Source organism: Lutjanus erythropterus, chromosome 6 (genome assembly GCF_056507025.1).
Source record: "Lutjanus erythropterus isolate fLutEry1 chromosome 6, fLutEry1.hap2, whole genome shotgun sequence".
Lineage (NCBI taxonomy): Eukaryota > Metazoa > Chordata > Actinopteri > Lutjaniformes > Lutjanidae > Lutjanus > Lutjanus erythropterus.
The window spans coordinates 31,651,264-31,672,593 of record NC_139322.1 but is presented as its reverse complement, the minus strand read 5'-3'; the positions used below and the strand labels follow the sequence as shown (position 1 = coordinate 31,672,593).

The following is a 21,330-nucleotide window of genomic DNA, read 5'->3' as shown; positions in this document are numbered from 1 at the left end:
GCAGATATGTTATACTTTTTTTTTTTTTTTTTTTTTAGCGTTGATTTATTCAGGGAAGGAGCTCCCATTTGCAGGAACGTCCTGATCACATTCATACAGTTACACATTCACTGCCCAGTACAACCACAGTCTGATCTGCCACTATTGAGCAGCTCCACTGGAGCAGTTGGGATTGAGGGTGTTGCTCAAGGGCACCTCAGTGGTGTTAATGAGGGAGGGGTAAGTGCTGCCTTTCACTTTCCTCACCCAGATTTATCCTGCTAATTGGGGCGCTGAACTGGCAACCTTCTGGGCACAAGCTCGCTTCCCTAACCTTCAGGCCACCATTGCTTTTTCCTTTAATACATTTATTTGATGACCCTAGCTACTAGTTACTTTGTAATGCCACTGTCTTGTGCCTGTACGTCATTTAATTATATGCTCATTTGTTGCTCAAATGTGTACTGAACATTCAAAATTTAGGAAAGCAAATTGTATCCCTTCTGTATATGATGTAAGTATATATAGTATGTATATTTCTGAGTGAGATTTTGAAAAAGTTCAACATGTGATGTCATCATAAAGTGGCAGCTAGAACTTCTCCAGTTTGCCTGAATAGTAATGCACTCTGGGCTGTGATGCAATAGGAGCGACCGCTCTGCATGGCAAGAACAACTTTCTAAAAAGAAAACAGGTGCTGGTCTTCCTACTTCCTGCTGGGGTCTGACCGGGGGCCTCAGGGCAGTTGTCCACTATGCTCAGATGGTAATCCAATCTGACACACTGTGGATTCTTGTCTCTCAAATAAGTAGTAGTTGTAAGTTGTAGGCTGTAGTTGGTCTGGGCCACACAGTTAAGTTATTGCCCAACTTGTAAACTTTTTTTTTAGTTTGATAGCACCACTGTCTAGCTCAATCCACACAGATCTGTCTGTTCATAGTTGTTCATTTTTATAATTAATGTGTCAAAACTCTGGAACAGAACATTTATCAAGCAATTAATTTATTGTCCCTCAAAAGTCAAGCCAGATGTGACCTTCTAGCCTATTTCATAAAATCGTATTAAATAGCAGAAGTTGTTCATTCACCAATGAGCTGAGGTCAGAAAAGTTGCTATATAATTTAGGTTAAGAATTAAGTCAAAATTTTTACAGCAGTCACAGTTTATATATTGAAAAACTGCTATTAAATCAACATTGTATTTGGGATGTTTTTAACACTGATATACTAACACTTCATGCATATTTTCTTAATGTGTTTACTGCCAACTTTAAGACAAGGTGAATAAATATGTCAGACCAACACTGAATGTATTGTGAGTTTCACCTGCTAAAATAACCTTCCACCCATCCCTCAATAAATGTTTAAAATATACACAACTAGCTTTGGCTAATTAAAATTTAAGCACATTAAAATATGTAATATTAGTCACTTCTCCTAAATACCTTTTTCTCAAATTTATAGGATATGCTGAGTAAATATTACATTTGAAATAAATGAGTTTTGATCAATGTATCAGCCGATTTAATTTTCTAACATCCAATATTACTGTTTTCATGTAAGTGTTATCTCCATATATCTGACTTTAAAATTAAATATTATTAAGTATAAAATATTATTATTAAGTATTTTCATTTCAGTTTATTAAAACAATATTAACTATGTATTTTACTCAAAACTAAATACACATTAAAAAACAAACAAAAGTAATACAGTCCATTCCGGTTTAACTCCCTTATTGTATTTCATACTTATGTCCAATAGAGGGCGAAAAAGGTCAGGGAGTCTTTTTTTTTCCCCCCAAAGCTTAACAGAGAGTGTGAGCAACTAGGAAGGAACAATCAACAAGCTACTCAAGGGAAATGTCTTTTAGCAGACAAAAATATTCCTATGCTGTATACTGTAAGTTTTTGCACATTCTCTTGAGAATATTCTGCACATTCCTTCACAAAACTACAACACTCATTTTTATATTACTCTATATTTTACTGTTAATTTTCTATTTATGGTTCTTGACTTGAACACTTCTTGACTACTTGGTCTTATCCTACTTTATATTTTTCTGCTTACTTTGCTTATTCTGCACCAAAACACAAAGGCAAATTCCTCAAATTTGTAAATGTACCTTCAGTAAACTGGACTCTGATGCCATGCCTGGCAGTTCACTGTGTGTGTTTATGGATATTATAAGACACATTAAATGCTGACAAGTCAGCCTGCATCTCAATGTTCACAGTAAGATGTCCCCTTTATACTTAAATGCTGATGAACAAATTGCAAGGCTACCTTCATGCAAAGGGAAAAGTAACTATGTGCAGAAATGACTGTACAGAGGAGCCAGGCTGATTCAACAGTGGATAAGAAATTGTTTATTTGACTTGAACATAATTACAAGGAAACCAAACAGTCTGCAACATTCTAGCTTCAGTGGTAACCGCTCTAAGTGAATCACACTCAACACAGTAGGTCATCTCAAACTGCTTTTTATTACATCTTAAATAACAGTACATTTTAATATAGTTTCTATCTTGCATCCAGCTTTCGGTTGTACACTGACTGACTTTAAAATTAAATACAAAAGGTGAAAAGGGGAACAGTGGGGGTGCAGAGCTCTACAGTTATTTGATGGAGAAAGAGAGAAAAGGAAAGGGAATTTAATTAATTTTTAATATTTTTTATTTCATTTTATTTTTTGCCAACTCCAGGCCTAACGCACAATTACAGCACATTTTTTGTACAGAATGTCGCAGAGAAAAAACAGAATGGAAAAAATGTCACTACTGCTAAAGAAAGAGCGTCTCTGTTTACAAGGAGAAGGGAACAACAGAAAATTCTGCCATTCAGATGCTGCAAGATTTTTTTTTTCATTTTTTATTAAAGGACAGAAAAAAACCTGTTATAAAATGTTTTTCTTTGTAAGTGGAATTTTGTTTGCTACAGAAGGAATGAAAATTTATTTGTTCCATTTGAGATTGTGTATGTTTAGGTGAATGAATGTACGTATGCATGTGTGTGTACAATTTAAACATTTACGTTACTTCTTAATTTGTGGAATCCCTCCCAAGTATGGACCAAGTAACCGTTTATGTTGCAAGGGTTTGCTTCTCAAGTGCATAGCTTTGACATTTTAGTTGAATCATGTATGCACGGAGTAGCCAAAAACAAAAAGAAGGAAAAAAAAAGAAAAGAAAAAGAAAAATATAAATACCATTGTATTGATATATTCAACAGGTTATTTTCTTAAAGAAAAACATCAAAGGACTTAATTCCATATGCACCTTTTTAAGCAATTCTACAGCATGCGATTCTAAGAGATAACCCACCCATGGCAGACAACCAAAATCTTTTTTTTTTCGTTTTTAACTTAAAAAGTTTCAATATCATTATTTTCAAACATTGATTTATACAACATGTCATTCACAGAGTAGTAACTGCATTTCCAAGCACGGAATGGGCACCTCTGTTAAAAGAGAAACGTCCGGATTGTAACCGGGCTAAAGTGGAGGTACTCCCTACCCGACCAAATCACATCACCGGTCCCAACCACGGGCAACAGAAACCAGGGAAAACAAAACTAAATTAAAGGAGAAAAAAAAAATTGAATAAAAAAGGGGGGCGGGGTGGATTATGATCCGATGGGTTAATCTTCATTTAATTATTCTACACTGTCGCCAGACAAAAAGGTGTAAGAATGGTTAAAATGGTTTGTTTTTTTTGTTGTTTTTCGTTTTAAAAACGAGCATTCATTATCATAAACAGCATGTGCTTGGTTAGTTAACTTTTTTTTTCTTTAGACATTATTCTATATATGCAAAGTTTAATTGTGCAAACAAAGATTTGTGGACTACACTGGAAAAAAAGAAACAGTAAAAGTATCATGGGACTAAATATACAGAAGGGCCAGAAGTGGCTTGAGGACTCCCTGTTGAAGCTCAATTCTCTCGCTTTGTTCTCCAGTGGGATAAAGCTGGATTTTAAAATGACGTGATCTGGAGGTTCTTTAAGTTTCCAACTTAAAAACATTCTCTAAAATGTGTAAAGACTAGGAAATAAAACAAAGCTTTGATCCTCATTTTAAACATTAACTGACAGTTCACTGATCTACTTCTCTTTAACAAAAAAAAAAAAAGAAAAAAAGAAAAGAAAACAAAAATAAAAATAAACATGGCCCAAAAAAAAAAAAAAAAAAAGCTATTAAGAGTTAGATCACTGTCATGTAATAACCTTCACTCAGACCTGTGTACAATGAGGACACAGGACATGTTTGCTTGGTGGTGGTGGTGGTGGCGGCAGCGGCGGGGTGTTTGTATTTTCACTTACTACAATACCAGACCATGGTCATGGGAGGAATGCACAATTTTCCCCTCCGTTCCGTTTTGAAACCACTAAATTCCTCAAGCTTTTTTTTCTTTTCTCTTTTTTTGTAGCTGAATGAATGACAGACAATTGTGCTCTTTTAAATGAGAAGGAGAGAGAGAGAGAGAGAATTTTTGCCCTTGATAGTTTTTTGGGGTGTTTGGAGTCAGTATCATGGTGTTTTTGAAAAGATTGGATATGCAATAAAATTGAACATTGTGATGTTGGAATGGTCTTCCACTCAACTTTGGAGTCCAGATGCCACCTAGAAACAAACAAAAGAAAAACACATTTGATTAGTATTAATCAGCCAAACCACTCAATGGCCAGATAACTGTAAAATCATTAAATACAGGGTCGATCATACAGGGTTCCTACTGTTCTCTAGAGATCTTTTCAAAGATTCTTCCAGTGATAAAGTGGTATGACAGACAGAGATCATGCCATACACTAATATGTTCGTCTGTTGAAAGCTGATTCAAAAGAAATGCAGTCTATGGCTATAACTTCTCTGTGAAATAATCATTTACATGCTTAGAAATGATGACAAACTGATCATAGATTAATGTAAAAAACAACAACAATCTAATACTAATTCAATTATCTGCTCTTACTGTTGTTTTTTCAAGTTCTTGCTCTGTTTAGTTTTGTCCCTTAGTTTTATTTTTTTTTATAGTAATTCATCATTGTGTTTATTTTTGCCTACTGATAAATCTAGACTGAACCTTACATAACATAAATGTACGATCCAAAGTTAGAATCTAGTTTGCTCCAATCATTAACTGCCACTGACTCGTATCAGTTTATCACAATATCCTTGAGCCACTTTACTAGTAATATTAAGTGGAGTCCTTAACAAAATAAATCATACTCTTTTTAGGGGAGCTCTGATAGATAGCCTAGTGATTCATTCACAATTAAAGGGAAATAGTAGAGTGTTGAAAAAACTTTCCATGACAACACAAGATTTTCCAGGACATTTTACTTTTTCTCTTGTTTTGACAACTGGAAAATTGAAACTGTTGAAACTGAAGGATGGTCAAGGATGCATGAGAACTCTGATCTTATTATCACAGAACGTTCTCCCAGCTTGAATAGCACTAACAAAAATTCACAAACTATAGACAAAAACTGCTCACACAATTATTTTACTTGTGTTTAATGGTTCAAGTCCAATCTCAGTATCACATTTCATTTCATTTTCTGAAGCTATGAGATCAAGAAATAGCAGATCAGGCAGAAACTGTCACTACACAGTCAACAACAACAAAAAATAAAGCATTTAACTGGATAAAAAAAACATTTTAATTCAAGTGAAACTTAACACAGGAATCCCCAGGTACAATAATTCCAAACTGTAGCTGATGAGATATAATGTTTAATGTTTGATTTCACTAAATGCTTCTTATATTGCACCCTTCTTTCAAACCACCAGGTGGCAGTAAATACAAACTCTAGATGAGGTCCCATGTGGCTGATGCTGTTACTAAACCAATACTCTGACAGTGTTGCAGTGTCCATCCAGTGTTGCACGTCACAGAACATTCCTCCCAGTTTGTCATTTACCTTCAGACTCTAGTTCCAGATCTTGAGGAAGCTGTCCCAGGACCCTGTTGCCACTGCCATGCCATCGTCGGTCACACCCAAGCAGCTCACCCGGTTATCATGACCAGCCAGGACACCTGCAGAGACACCAGAGGCTAAGACATAGCGACACACATGCTCTGTCTGACAGATATCACATGCTAGGCTACATTTGGATATAAAAGCCAAATTATTGGATATCAGTAAATACAGCAAGTGACAAAACACCAAGTTCATAATTTCTAAATAATAAATTGAGGAAATATTGTCTGATTCCTAACAGAGTGAAAAAACAAAAAACAAAAGATACGGTGCAGCAGATTTCAGGGCATTCAGGTTCTGATAACCTGCCTGACTGATGTGTTTTTTGGTTCAAACCACAAAGAGAAGCATAGATTTTCAGATGCCACTAGCTGAGCCTTGAGATGATTACTAAAGGCTAATACTGATCCAATATGCTGATAATCAATAGTCCACCCACCAATGCATCACATATGAGAATGTGTGTGTATTTGAAATAGCCTGCTCAGATGTGGGCCTCCTCTGATCCCTATCCCACTATGCAGTCAATAACTGTAAAGTATTCATGCCTCCATAGGGGCTCTTCACTGCTGGAGCAGGTGGCACTTGCTGCTCTCCCAGATGTATATTAATGCCTTCTATACCAAACAATGGATCTTCTCCTGTTTTGCCTCATACAGACGTATTATCAATATCAAACTGTTAGCATCAATACTGGGCTTTGCTTCCTGCTTAACAGTTTGTTCAAATATTACTTCTGTAGTTTGGAAGCCTCATATATTCTACTGTAATATGCACAACCCCATCTTTAGTGCCTGCAGATACCTCGCCAAGTATTTACATACAATGAAAAATGCAATACAGTACTACATAAAATCATGGAACTGTCACCAGTATATTGTACTATATATAGACTCCACTGGTGCAGTAGCATTATCTGACCTGCTGCTCTTTAGTAAAGGGCAATGCAAGTGCTGTTTGTTAAGCCGTGTGTGACACAATGTAAAGCCCAAAGTCTGCTGTAATGCCACATTTCAAATAGGGGCGCTACATGAAAATACTGCTAAAACAGCAACCACCAAAGAAGAAGTTATTTCTTGTGTAAATGAATTAACCGTCAAACTGGCAAAATTACATTATTGTTCATCTTGTATTTTTGACCACCTTAAATTTAGTCTATAAACACACACACACAAAAAAAAAAATCCTCCAAACCTGCTCCTCTAACCCCACTGGTCAATGATTTTCCCTCAATATACACACAGCTGGGGTAGATAGTTGAGTCTCATTCTCAGGGAATCAAATATTTAAATTATGAGAATGAGACTCAATAATTAACTATTTTACCGACCTGTGATTGGTCAAAGTTGTCCATCATGGGCTAGATTTTCTAAAGCCTGAGAAGCAAGCCAAGAGGAGGAGCAGAGGTCTAGTTTTCTCCCACAGCATTTGAATTATTATACTTGAAGGTTATTATGGAACATTTGTTCAGTAACACCAAAAATAAACTGCCAACCCCAGCTTTAAATAGAAAAGGTATGTAAAATGTCTATAAAAAATATTTACCAACACTGACCACCAGAGAAAATACTTTAAATTCCATGCAAGTCAGCGGACAAGTCTGTATCAGATTTACACATTTGGCCTTTAATTTTTAACCCTCATTCTTTTTTTGCAAAACTGCTGAAATTTTGTCAGGTTTCATGGGGCGCATGAGTAAACAGTAATTTAAAGTCCTGCCACATATTCTGTATTGGAAAACTTTGACTTGGCCACTTTAAGACATTAAAATTGTTATGAAGTCATTCCTGTGTAGCTTGGACTATATTTTCAGAGCTGTTGTCATGCTGAAAGTACGTTTTCCTTCCAGGATGTTTCAATGTTTTTCTACATTCTTGTTACACTTAAACGTCACAAGTCTTTCAGGGCCCCTGCGTTTCTTCTGACGCATGATATTCACCAAATATAGTGTGATGACCAAAAAGCTACCTTTTGTCTGATCATACAACTACATTTTCCTCCACTTAATTTCCCAGTGTTGCAGAGCTGCCTTCTGGCGAACACTAGTCCAGATGTCATGTGAGTTTTTTTTTCCAGCAAGCATAGAGCTGCAACTTGTGCACCAGGCAGGAATTGTTGTATGACAGTGTCTCCCATTGCAGCCATGGAGCCCTGCAGCCCCTTCAGTGTCCACACACACCTCTTGGTGGCTGGCTGCATTCTGTACCTTCAAAGATTTCTTGTGTCCTTTCCCTGACTGGTGATGCTCAGTATGCTTTTCACAACTTTGTTTGGAAATGCTCAGTTGCCTTATGTTGTAGTTTTTAACAGGAAATTGACAAAGCAGCTGTTTAACGTTCAAGATGCAGATACAGAAATCAAAAATCTATGGTCACATCAGAACAAAGTCTAGGGTAAGGTACTGAATAATACAAGATGTGTACACTGGAATAAATTAACTAGTCTAAACACATTTTACAATTACACTGAGACTAATCACAATGTCAATCACACAGATATTAGGCTGATATACCTTTGTGCTACAGGGAATTACTACAAGACTTTCCTCAACAATAAAAACTAATGCACATAACCATGTGAGAAATGTTCAATAATACACACTGGATCTGCTCAGCGGTCTACATGGGATTCATGCATATTGTAAATAACACATCTTTAATCAACCTATGAAAAATAGCTCCCAGGGTTTTGGATCTGTTCTGTGGATTCGTATTTTTTATTTATTTATTTTTTTATCAAGTATCAGTTTGATTGAAAATGGGGCACTGGCCTATCATGTTGTCCACCTCCAATGTGACTATGGCTCCTTCACAGACAAGAACTTTTCTTAGCAAAACAAATCTATGTGACTGTCATAGTTGGTGTTTTATTTTATAAATTTTATTTATAATTTTATGCAATTATTTCTGACATCTTGAAGAGATTCATGAAGGCTTCATGGCAAACTTATTTGTGTGTTTTGCTTGTTTTAACTAAAACCTGCCACATTTAGATGCTCTTACAGCTATGAATCTGTGATTCTGTGACAAACTACAAATTATCTTACCTCTCCTCCAGTTAGTGGTTTTCTACTTGCTAAACAAACCTCAGAGAACGTTCCTGACTTCTGTTATTCAGCAAGCAGTAAAGATGCAGTATATAGTTTAGTACATTATGCTATTCTGTATAAATAGTGTGACAGCAGTGAAAAACTATCAGAAGAGGGTTGATAGTGTAGTGTCGTTGGGGGTCAGCCAAAATGTCTAACTACCCGAAACCAACAAAATGAGAGCCACGCCCACTTTCTGCAGCAAATGGCCAGGTGTGCAGAGATGTGAAGTGTGCTGTAGATTATGTTCTCCACATTCCTCACATTTTTACTTCCTCCACTATCCATACTCGTTGCTAAACTGAACCAATCAGCTTTATCTTAAAGAAAAGAGACTGTGGTGGAAGGCGACGAACGGCTGGATCAAGTTCTGAACAAAGGCTGGGACAGATTCGCTCAGTTTGTCCCCACACCTCTAACCTACATGTTTTTTTACTGGGGTTGACGTTGAACTCTGAGCTATCTGACTAACCAGCGGTAAATGTAAAAGTGCTACCACTGTAATGGAGCAGAAATGGAAACACTAACTTCATGACATATTTGACCTCCAAAATAATTAGAATAAACCAACAACCAACAAAGTTTGAGATGGAAAACACATCAATTCTTGTTCATAAAAAAGTGTTTCAGGATATTTGCCAGAGGAGCTGCTAACTCATCTAAAATGTGTCCAGTGTCTACCATTCTGGTATGTTTTGGTATTGAGAAGTGTATCAGCACAATATATTAATCTAGCTCAGTTCTGTTGCCCAGCGCAGTGGCTCACCTGCACGGTCGGCCTTCAAAGTGTCCCAGACATTGCAGTTGAAATCGTCGTAGCCAGCCAGCAGTAGGCGGCCACTCTTGGAGAATGCCACAGAGGTGATGCCGCAGATGATGTTATCATGTGAGTAAACCATCAGCTCCTGGTCAGCACGCAGGTCAAACAGCCGGCAGGTGGCGTCGTCTGAGCCTGTGGCAAAGGCGTTGCCATTGGGGAAGAACTGCAAAATGGGTCAAGGGAGATCTGTCAGTGTTTATTTGTGCATATGTCATTTACATCAGAGTGGTTGTAGCTAATTTCTTATACATATGTATATAGACCTTTATTTAGTGATTGTGACTGTAGTTGTTATTGTCCCTGAGTTATGCTAACTTGCTAGCTAAACACATCCTTTTCTGTGCTATTGGCCACTTAAAAGTGTATCACCAAATTGTTTCATTTCTTTTTCAGAGTGCTTCTAGAACACAAAGAGAATCTAGTTAGTTGCATTAGTTAATCTAGTATGGCCAACCATGAACTCTTGGTGTTTATCCTTGTGGCAATAATTTTGCAGCAGGAAGTTCGAACAGTTCCATTCAAATGCATTGAAAGGACTCGGTCTCAGCTATGTACAAAAAACTATTAACACATCTTTAAAAAGAAATCATTTAAATTTACGATGAGTATAATGGTCAGTGTCCACAGACCTGAATGGAGATTTAACTAGAATTTGCTTACAAATATTGTGACAACACCTGAACAGGGCCTGAGACTTGACTTGGCTCTGACAGACTTGACTTGTATGTCTTGAATGTCTTCAGACTTGAAACACTGATATGATTACTATATTACATGCAAAAGAGAGACTGTGTGTGTGTGTGTGTGTGTGTCCTTACGCAGATAGCGTTGATGTCCGACTCGTGGCCAGTGAAAGTCTGTCGGCACATTCCTTCTCTGATGTCCCACAGCTTGGCTGAGGCATCGCAGGCTCCAGAGACAAACAGCCTGGTGTCGGGCGCCAGAGAGAGACTCATGACATCACCAGTGTGACCAGCAAATGTAGTTGTCTGCTGACCAGTCTCAATGTCCCACAGAGCACTGCAAGACAGCAGAAAGAACATTCATAGATTTCAGGTGCCATATATAAAACCTCCAGAGTGTTTTGAAAATTTTGGAGCTTCGAACTTCATGTTGACTTGGCTTTTAACAACAATTCAATGGTTATAGTACATAGTGCCGACCAAGAATATCAGTAGTGATCTGGAAACGTGGTATGGCTATAATGTTTCCATGAATATTTTTGACAGAAAAACCTGTGCCAGGTGAACTAAACGTATGAAAGAGTTTTAATATAGTGCAAACACACATGACAGCACTGCAATTTATACTACAGGTTAAGTTTATAATGCTCCATTTCGGAAAATGGTGTTAGGTGGGTGCTGTGCTAACTATATGGTGATTTTTGAGGTTAGTTTATGGTGGGGTGTTGTACTGAATTTCATTGGATGCAGTACCACAACTCACCAGGTGGTGTCTCCAGAGCTGGTGACAATCTGGTTGTCATCCAGGAAGCGACAGCAGGACAGGTAACCTGACGGGAATCAAACACACTGATTGAATAACTCATTCATGATTCTACAGTGTCAAGAGGGAGAGGCTTCATTTTGTTACTGTCTGCACAGAGGAAGAAACTCTTCTTCAAATCATCAGAGTGCTATGTGTGCTAGATGTGGGGAACATGAATTGACTAATTCACTACCATAAACAGAAAAAAAGCTGTAGGGTACCTCTTGGTTCATGACTTGCTTCCATAATTCATCCTTTACTAGCTGGCAGAGTGTACGTACCCCTCCCTATAGCGAGGGAACTAGAACTAAAATGCTGACACACTTCCTGCATCATGTGACACTGATCAGATGAATGCTCCTTGCCTAAGAGCTCAACACTTTCATTAGTTTGAGCTGGGATATGGCTCGACCAGCTCCTTCTTTTATGGAGAAAGACACACCATGTGATGGGCATCTCTCTGGTGTGGGGAGAATAATTTGACTTACACCAGTGCATGAGGTTGATACACAAAGAAAATAATAAAATGGCTTACATTTCTCTGACTGTCTGTAGGAGTTAGAATATGTAAAATACTCTCATCAGTCCAAGTGTCTTATCCTTACCACCTGATACCACACAGATTCACACAGTTTTCCAAATTATTAGAATGGGGTATGATCTCTGTGAGAAATGTGTTAAACTGTCCCAAAAATGCAGCGACTGAGTGTTCTGTCATGATAACATTATGAGAACGGGACATTTTGGACCCCTCTTGTCAGTTAGGTGTCCTTTTGTAGAAAGCAGCGCACATTGGCCGGGTGAACACGATCCAAGCTAAGTGTTGTCTATTGATTTTTCACATTTTCCTAATACTTCTCGCTGCCATTTTGGCAAGCTAATGTCTACAGATCTTAGAGTAGATATCCATTAATTCATTAAAAGCCAAAGGTTCTCTACAGCATTACTGCTAACCATAGTATAATTAGTAAATTTCAGCAGGGACCATTGAATGCTAATGAGGATCCTAAATAGAATTCAGTATTTCCTGAAAGCAGGATTGGTCCAAGTTCAAGGGCCCTCCTAGCCTGTGACCCCTGAATCCTGACTATGCTACCTGATAGAAGTTAGATTATCATTAGGGTTACGATTTCAACAATTCTGATTCTGCATATCGATTTTGGTTCTTAATGATTCTCAATTCTGATTATTTGAGTGTCAATTCTGTGGTCTTCACAGCAGAGTTGTGTGAAATGCAGATTAAATAAATAAAAGTTACCAGTGGAAACACTGAGCTAAGCTAACATTAGCTAACCACCAGAACAGTGGTCTCTTATGGTTTCTTAAATATTTTGGGGTTTACTCAGACTACTATACTGTAACAGTATAGTACTTCCTTCTGAAGTACTTTGTAGCATTGCTTTTGCTAAATTGAGGTGCTATTCCCTTGTTAATCATACACCTTGGTAACTACTGAGAACAATATATTACAATTTAATAAGACAAAAGCATTACAAGATGCTGTGGCCACTGTGATTCTTGGAAAAATACATAGACTAGGGGGTGCAGAAAACCTGAAATACATACAGACTGTACGGCATAGTCACTCTTCTTTTTATGATTTCTTTTGGTATGTAGTTATTGACATACACTTTAATACACATACATACACTGCCTTGACTGAGACAATGTACATGACAGCTGCACAGAATGTCTGATTAGATTATTGATTTTATTGTCTTTTTCTGACATGCTTTTAATGTGTCTATATATTTCTGTGCTGTACCAGAATTTGCCTCTCAGAAGACATTAAAGTTTTTGAAAGTCCAAGTCGTAGATATGCATGCCTTCAACTCGCCTGTCTACAGGCCCAGACAGGTAGGCAGGTTGATACACAGTTAGTCCTGAGTGACATTTGTGTAGGAATTAATATTCAGAATCAAAAATTAAAATTTCCAAAGGAATCATATTTTCAGAAACAATTTAAAATTGGTTCTTGATGCTAAAATAAGTTCATATAAACTGGGTCATCGTCTCCAGTGTCATTGTAAACCACCTGAGTAGGAGAGAGATACAGCTTAAAGGAACTAAGCTGTTTGTCTATTTCTTGTCATTCACACAGAGAAATGCCAGCAAACACCACAGATACATTATTCACACAAAACTATGTGAGTCTGGGTTCCAAACACAATTTTTATGGTGCCACAGCCTATAGAATATTTTCCAACTGCAGAAAATTACCGCCATTTAATAAAAGATACTTAGTATCAGCGCAGATATGATCTGCAGGCAGACTGATCTGACCATCAAAATAATACCGATTTGATGGTCAGATGGCTACATGTGAATGGATGTGTCCAGCAGACCTGTGTGTCCGGCCAGCTCACGGCTGACGCGCACGTTTCCCTCGCGGGTCTTCAGGTTGTAGATGGAGCAGATGTTGTCCAAGCCTCCACAGGCAACGTAATTCCCAGAAGGTGCATAGGCGCACGTCATCACCCAGGAGGAGCGCAACGGGATGGCGTGGACCTGGAAGAGAGGAGGAAGATTTAATATTAGATAGTATGCAGTGACAGATGGGAGAGAGAGGGGAGGGCATGTGACAAAGTCTGTCCGCAATATTAACTTAACCTTTCAAGGGCACAAGGCCTGCTATAAATAGCATTACTTGGCACCCTCGAACACTTGTGAATTGTTTTATAATGAACTCAGCACTTTGTCAATCTAAATCAAACTTGCTGCCAGAAATGGAGGGGGTAATGATTATTGCTGACTTAAGATCTAGTGAAGAGGTAAAGACAGTGGTTCACCTGACAGCCATTTACTAAACTAAGTCTGTTCATATTTAGATTTCCTCAACTAATTATTCTGGCATCAGTTATGTATTTCATATATCCCGTTTGTTCAAATTTTTTTTTTTTTTTTTCCAAATATTTGATTTGTACTGGTGCAAAGAGACATCTGATGGCCCCTGCTTGGCAAAATTTTAAGATTAAAGCTTGGTGAAATATTCAAGCAATGCAGTATCACAGGTATTTTAATATCATAAGCCAAGGATGGTTTTGCATTTGGCTTTTCGGTTCAAGTTTCGCCCGTCTTTAAGGAAAGCTGACAGACATATGATATTCTATCATAAAATGCTGACATTTGGTTTTATGGTTCCATTGTCGCAATGATAGAGCATGGAATTATTACTGTTCACGAGTCCCGAAAATAATAAACATTAATTCAACACAAGAAGTACAGGGTATTAGGATGGTTTCAGTTCATTGGAATATGGTGGTGTTACCTTGTTTGTGGTGTAGCTGTCCCAAATAATGAGTTTGCCGTCCTGGGAGGCGCTGACCAAAAGCCTGATGAAAAGAAAGATGAGATTAAACTAAGGAACAATTTAAAATTACCAGTCCCACAGACAATTACAGCTACAAGAATAACAACAAGCAGGTTTTCTGTAAATTGTACACGTGCTACCACACAGAAAAAAAATCTTTCAACCGCTTGTGTGTTGGATGTATATATATATATATATATATATATATATGTATATAATGGACAAAACATGAAGGACAATGCATTTTTCTGAGTAAATATGACCAGAGAGTTGTAAGTTTAACATGTGATGTTCGATAAAGGTGTCATCTTCAACCTTCGTTAAAAAACATGACAAATCTGCAAAAGCCCCACCAGTAAATTCCAAAAACTTTGATGGGCTGATAAACAAGAGCCATGATATATTGAGTTAAAGCAGTCAAATCATGTTTCTTAATGACTTTACAGGCTTTTAACCTAGTAGCTTTCTATCAGACAAATACTAGGACGAAAGAATTAATTGAAATTTTTATCAAAACTGAAATATGGCCAACTGCAATTCTCACATCGCAGGTGCAATATTTGTCAAAGGCAAAATTTGTGTCAAAATACCATTAAAAATTAAATATTGTTGAACTGCAGAGATGTCTTGGCCTACACATCATATTCTACAGACTTAATAAAACATCTTTGTTTGGTACAGATCCCTACAAAAATCACACCATATTCGTGTCAATGTTTTTCAATTAAAATATGAGTAATGACATAAAAATAAAAATTTCCTTTAATATTGCAAGTCATACTCTATCAGGCAAAATCATCGTAATTTGACATTTTTCAAAATTGTTCAGCCCAAATAAATTCATCATTGGTTTATTTTAAACCTGCAGCTAAATCAGTATCCCAGTATCGTTCTACAGAATGGACCATGCTAATCCTACAATAGAGCTAAGGCATACTGATTAATTTCTGTGTGATTATAATACAGTATTAAGTACTTTCCAGATAATTATTTACTTTCAGTATCACCAGTAACTCAGAAACACAAAGTGCAGTCTGCATGGTGAGTATAGCTATTCTGACAGGAATCATTCCAAACCTTGCTTCTTCATTCTAGCGACAGCACTCAGCTACCTCTGTGGCTGTGTTCTGCTATCTGGGTGAATCCGACAAGAGTAACCACAGTGACAGCCCCAATGCACATAGGAACAGGAAAAGGAGTGAACACACCAAGGCCTGCTGGGACTTTGCAAATCTTAACTACTGGGCTGGCGGGAACACGCTCACATGTGCACACTGCAGCAGATAATATGCCAGGGACAGAATGGTTTAATCTGTGCTGGGAGTTTTAGTCTACAAGAAAATGTAGCGTCAGCTTCACTGCTTTAAAATGAAACATTCAACTTAAAATAAAGTCTTGCATGATGTCAAAAGCAGGAAAATGTACTGACTTCAGAGTAGGCTCCATATTAACTTCCAGTGCAATGTGAGCAAGTGAAAGAGAGAGAGTGTGTGTGTGTATGTGTCAGCTGGGAGGTGATGATGCAATGCTTTGAGGTGTTCAGTTTCTATTCAGAACAGAGCTCTGACATCAACAGGATTGGGAACAGACACCCAATGTTTTTTATGATTAACAAATCAAACCATGTTCATTATATTTATTACTCTTTTCCCCCCCATAATCACTTTTTAACGACGAACAAAAACCTGATTCTGTGCAAACACAAATTCACCGTTTGCTCATCCTTCATCAGGTCTGTTTGAATAACTGTGATACAGTCAAACACACGGAGGAGACTTATTCAGCTTAAGAGACTTGAAATTCAGTCACTTCCCCTTTCCTGCCATTCTACATACGAATTTCAGCTGACATAAATGGATTCCATGCTAAACAGAATGCACTCAGGTACCCAGGACTAAGAGCTTATGTGAGAAACAATTAATAGTCTAATAAAAATAGTGCATAACATCTTTTCACTGATGCCCATCTGACATCGCCCGCAACATTTTGATCTTAGTGAAATCAACATGACTTTTTAGAAAAAAACAAAAAAACAAGGCAAGTATAACAAGAGTAGTCTTGTGTTAGTAGAGCGATAAAAAATAAAAATGACAAAAACCAAACAACTGTTCAACTGTGGTTATAAAAAAATCTTTTTATGTGGGACATGAGCTATAATTTCATGAGGATGAAGGTAATCTAGTTCTACATTCAAGCCCCCATCTGTTAATGTCATTTAAAAAAGTATTATTATGAAGAATTTTATTTATTTTTTTTTCTATCAGAAAAACGTTTTGTGGCCATGTTAGATTTGTCACATTTAAGTATTGTACTGCAACTATAAAATTTTGCGTCTTCTGGTCATTTTACGTTTTACATGATAAACATTTGTATGGCTGTTGGTTCCACAGAGTATAGCAACCTGAACATTTAATTACTGGTTAATGATGGGCACCAATTGTAACTAACTGATAGGTATCGTTCTCCAACAGAAAAGTAACCCATCCCTGGCTGTTTTCAAGTCATGTCGCCAAAGGGCTAAAAATACCAGACTTAGCCTCGGCTCTGGGTCAAAACATCTTCATGTGACCTTCTTTCTGGGTGGCTGAATCTCAGCAGGTAGTCTAATAAATACCCCAACTCCTCTGAGGTGAAAAATTAACAGATGAAACAAACAAACAGGAAGAGCTGACAGTGGGTAAACACAGTGCTAGACTTTTTCTTGGGTATATGACTGGGAGGATGATGAAGTGACATAGCAGTTTGCAGTAGCCTCTCTGTGGACTGACGCACACCAGCACCACAGTGATTAACTTGCTGGTTGCTGAGGTGAGAGGTGTATACAACTCCAGGGGAAAGGCTTTATGTGAAATGAGGAGTGTTGCTTCATCTGCTTCGGCTATCGAGCCTCAACGCAGAGCTCTCCAACAAAGGCTGACTCCATTTTGAGTATTTTCCCTACCCACATACCCCACCCCCAATGCACACAAACACAGCACACACATACACACAACACAGTAGACACACTCTAAGATAGAGTGGCTGATGCATGCTGAATGTGCCTTCAACACTAACGCATTACCTATTGTGCATTTGGCTTGTGTGCTACTGTTGAGCTGAGTTGTTAGAACACTGAGTATACGATTATCTGATATATTGCTTTGGACAGATTTAAAAAAAAAAAAAAAAAAAATCAGCTTTTGGACGTGATTGAGCTATTGTGGAAGGTCATGATTTGACAAGGACCCTTAGGAGAAGTAACTAGCACAAAGACACTCAAGCTTGCTTTTATATCCATTTCCTGCATATAAGTGAAGGGGGCTGGGCTGATGGAATGAAATATTTAGTTAATGGACAAAATGGAGTTGAATGAAATTACCTCGAGTCGGTGCCCCAGTGCATGGCATAGATTTTAGCCAGATGCCCCCTCAGTGTCCGTCTAGTGCGCATCTGAATTCGTCCAACAGGGTCGATGTTAGCTGTGATCTAAATGAGATCAAGATGTGAGAAAATGTCACTTCAATGCTGCTATATATTCATTCTGCTGTTTGCACTCAGACTTCAAGCAGTGTAGCATAGTGAGGCGGCAATTCTATTTCTAGGACAAAATTAAAGATATGACTAACAAAAACATAAAAAGAATGCAGTCTTCAAATCATGCTCCCACTGTAAACACCACCCACCAAACCACCCATCAAATGAACCTCATTATATTTATTATTATATTTAATAGCATACTGTATATTATCAGTTCAATAATAAATAATGGTGAGTGAAGATCATGATATGAACATATTCCTTACCTGAGACAGGGTAGCATCCGCACACGCTTTCCTGGCATCCTGAAATACAACAACACAGTCAAATCTGTTTCAGCCCACAAACTCTTCACTATTAGCTTAACATCAGTGAATCAACAGGACTGTATATGAGTTATACTTTCTGAGTCTCAATCAATAAACCAAATTGTGTTTATGGCACAGACTGTACAGGAAAAGTGTAGATCTGATAATGGTAATAAAATTCATATTGTATTACTTATATATCTTAAAAAATACTCAGACCCATATATAGCATGTCTCGGTCACAAACTACCACCACATTGTAGTTCAAGAGCTATTGAAGTTTGCACTATATTTACAAGATGACCCCAGTGACATGGTCTTTTATATCTGGGGCTTGATTTTGGAGGCCCCTGTGGACAAGAACTGTAGTATTTCCACCATAATCCTTTAACTGGTTAGCATACTATTCAATGTAACTTTGTCTCTGAAAATGTAAACAGGGTTGTTTCATCTGATTTTGAAGAGACTCCAACCCAATGGCAAGTATTAAGAATGACTATAAATTATTAATATTACTACTATAACAAGAAATAGCCAATCATCTCGCTGATGGTCTCATTAACTTATGCAGGTCATGTACAGGCATCAGTGATAAAATGAGACGGTTTTAAACAAGGTAAAAACTCTTTGTAGTAGGTTTAACTTCCTTGTGGCAATGGTAGTAATCTTTCTGAATACTAAAGTAAATGTCACTATGCATTCATGGAGCCAAGTAAGAAAAGGGACAAATACTGCATGTTAAGAATTAAGGTACAACAACAATGCTAACAATTATGCTTAGCAACTTAGCAGCAAGTTTAACTTACTGTCACAATGTGTGATATCTAGTATAGCAGCTCATGACAAATATTGTCATCGTACTTTCAGGGTGCAAAATAAACTTTTCTGTACACCAGTCAAATGGTTAGTGAATGTTCAAATTTTATCAGGCACTCAATAGATACCCACTGATTTCCAGCTGGTGAGAGAAGAAAATGTATGAGCCACTTCCATTATTTTACCAAGATTTGGCTGGTGCTTTGGGCTGTGCCCTACCCATTGTCTTTGGTGATCGAGCATGCTGCATCGTAGACAATGGTTTCAGTGAATTTTATAATTTGAGCCAACAGAAATGTAACCTATACTTAGCCAAGACACACACTGACCCATCAGGCTAACTCTGAAACAATAGCTTAATTTGTGCTATATCTTTACAGGGTTCAACATAAATGTTCTTTTCCCCTCACTTGCCCAGTTGGGCAAGTGGGTCAGAAATGTACTTTCCAGAAGCCAATTGTTACGTTTCTGTATCAACTGTTTTATTCATTAGCAAGCTCAAATAACAACAATGACTAAAGGTAATGGTCAGGGTTAATCTAGGGCTGCAATGTCTATAAAATGTCAGAAAAGGTGAAAAATGTCCTTCACAGCTTTTTAAGTCCATGATGATGTCTTTAAAGGTCAGAGATATTGAGATTGTTATGATAATAAATGGACAAAAACAGAAACTCTCCATATCTGTGAGGCTGAAAACAGCATTTTCTGCCTTTGCATTAAATATTACTTAAATGCTTAATCAATAACCAAAATAGTTTAATTCATTTTTACCACTTGCCTGGCTGGGCGAGTGAGTTGTTAGATATACTAGCCTGGCATGGCATGTTACTTGCCCCAGGCAAACAGCCTGAGCCCTAATGTCAGCATTAACATAGAAGCATAAATTGTAAGCTTCTCGGTGAAAAGTTTGCTTTCATCAACAACAATTTGACATATCAGTCTTCAGAACACAAAACTTGATGGACAAAATTTCAACCTAGATTTGTATATTAAAGGAAAACTAAAAACAGGCCGACCAGAGGACAATGAAGGACTTACTCTGATCTGGTTCTTGAGCTGCTCAGCCTCCTGGCGTAGCTGATCCAGTTCACTCATTTTCCTCTGCTAATGGTGTGCTTCGCTCCGCCGCCTAGACTCTTGCTGATCTGGAGGAGACAAGAAATGAGAGGCTCAACATATACACCACATACTGCTCATTTCATGTTGGTAGTTAACCCACAAAATGTACAATTAAGTAATTGTACATTTATACTTTGAATGCTAGTGCACCAAATTATATGTAAGACCATGGGCAAAGTGTAAAGACGTTATGTGCTTTGTTTTTTTTTTTTTATAATGAATTTATGGAAATGTTACTTTATCAAAACAAACCCGAGGACCCCAGTATCTCTAAATTCAATCTGTAAGGCCCAGACAAAGTCGCAGGGAATCACAACAGCCCAAATCTTTCAGCTTGAAACAGTTACCTAGCAACATGCACTCGGCAGCTACTTTAGGCTTAAGCTAATTTTTAGGATGATGTTGAAGTTGTTCAGTCTTCCCTCCCAAATAATAGTAAACACTTGGGCAAATATTTGGCCACATGGAGCAGCTAATAACCATTCCTCAACAGTCAAGTCAAGTCAAGTCAAAAAAAAAAAAGTAAAAAAAAAAAAAAATCCATTTGACCACAGACGTACCCTCTACTGGACTGTCAAAACAAAGCAAGGATTAAGAGTCCAGATATCAGGAAAGCAGACCAGCAGACCAGCTTGGGCTTTGTTGCACTACTGGAACCCCAAGATGATGGGCAAGGTTTGGCGAAGTTGTCAATGCTCTGGCCTCTGGACTCTAAACTCTCCTCCAATGTCATCCCTGTAATCCTGGGACACAGTTGATTCAGCTCCTCCAGCCAAATCCGGTTAAGACAAAACCTGCTGATGATCCTAAAAGCAGTGGCTATCCCGCTGACCCCAATCCTCTGGTTGACGCTCTTAGCACTGACACTTTCACTCTCCATAGAAAGAAAACAATTTCTACGAAAA

General features: G+C 37.8%; 1 protein-coding gene across 1 annotated transcript in view; it reads right to left on the bottom strand.

Moving 5' to 3' along the window:
- Window positions 1–5,637: 5,637 nt before the first annotated feature.
- Window positions 5,638–21,330, bottom strand: part of gnb1a (guanine nucleotide binding protein (G protein), beta polypeptide 1a) — a 39,827-nt gene continuing 24,134 nt past the window's right edge. Inside the window, exons 2-10 of the mRNA XM_084721635.1 lie at window positions 20,345–20,451; window positions 18,449–18,487; window positions 18,025–18,131; window positions 14,625–14,688; window positions 13,702–13,864; window positions 11,315–11,381; window positions 10,687–10,888; window positions 9,815–10,031; window positions 5,638–6,016 (exon numbers count right to left, since the gene is read on the bottom strand). Coding sequence (XP_084577761.1) covers window positions 5,910–6,016; window positions 9,815–10,031; window positions 10,687–10,888; window positions 11,315–11,381; window positions 13,702–13,864; window positions 14,625–14,688; window positions 18,025–18,131; window positions 18,449–18,487; window positions 20,345–20,401 — 1,023 coding nt within the window. The 5' untranslated portion in view covers window positions 20,402–20,451 and the 3' untranslated portion in view covers window positions 5,638–5,909. The remainder of the gene's footprint in view (window positions 6,017–9,814; window positions 10,032–10,686; window positions 10,889–11,314; window positions 11,382–13,701; window positions 13,865–14,624; window positions 14,689–18,024; window positions 18,132–18,448; window positions 18,488–20,344; window positions 20,452–21,330) is intronic.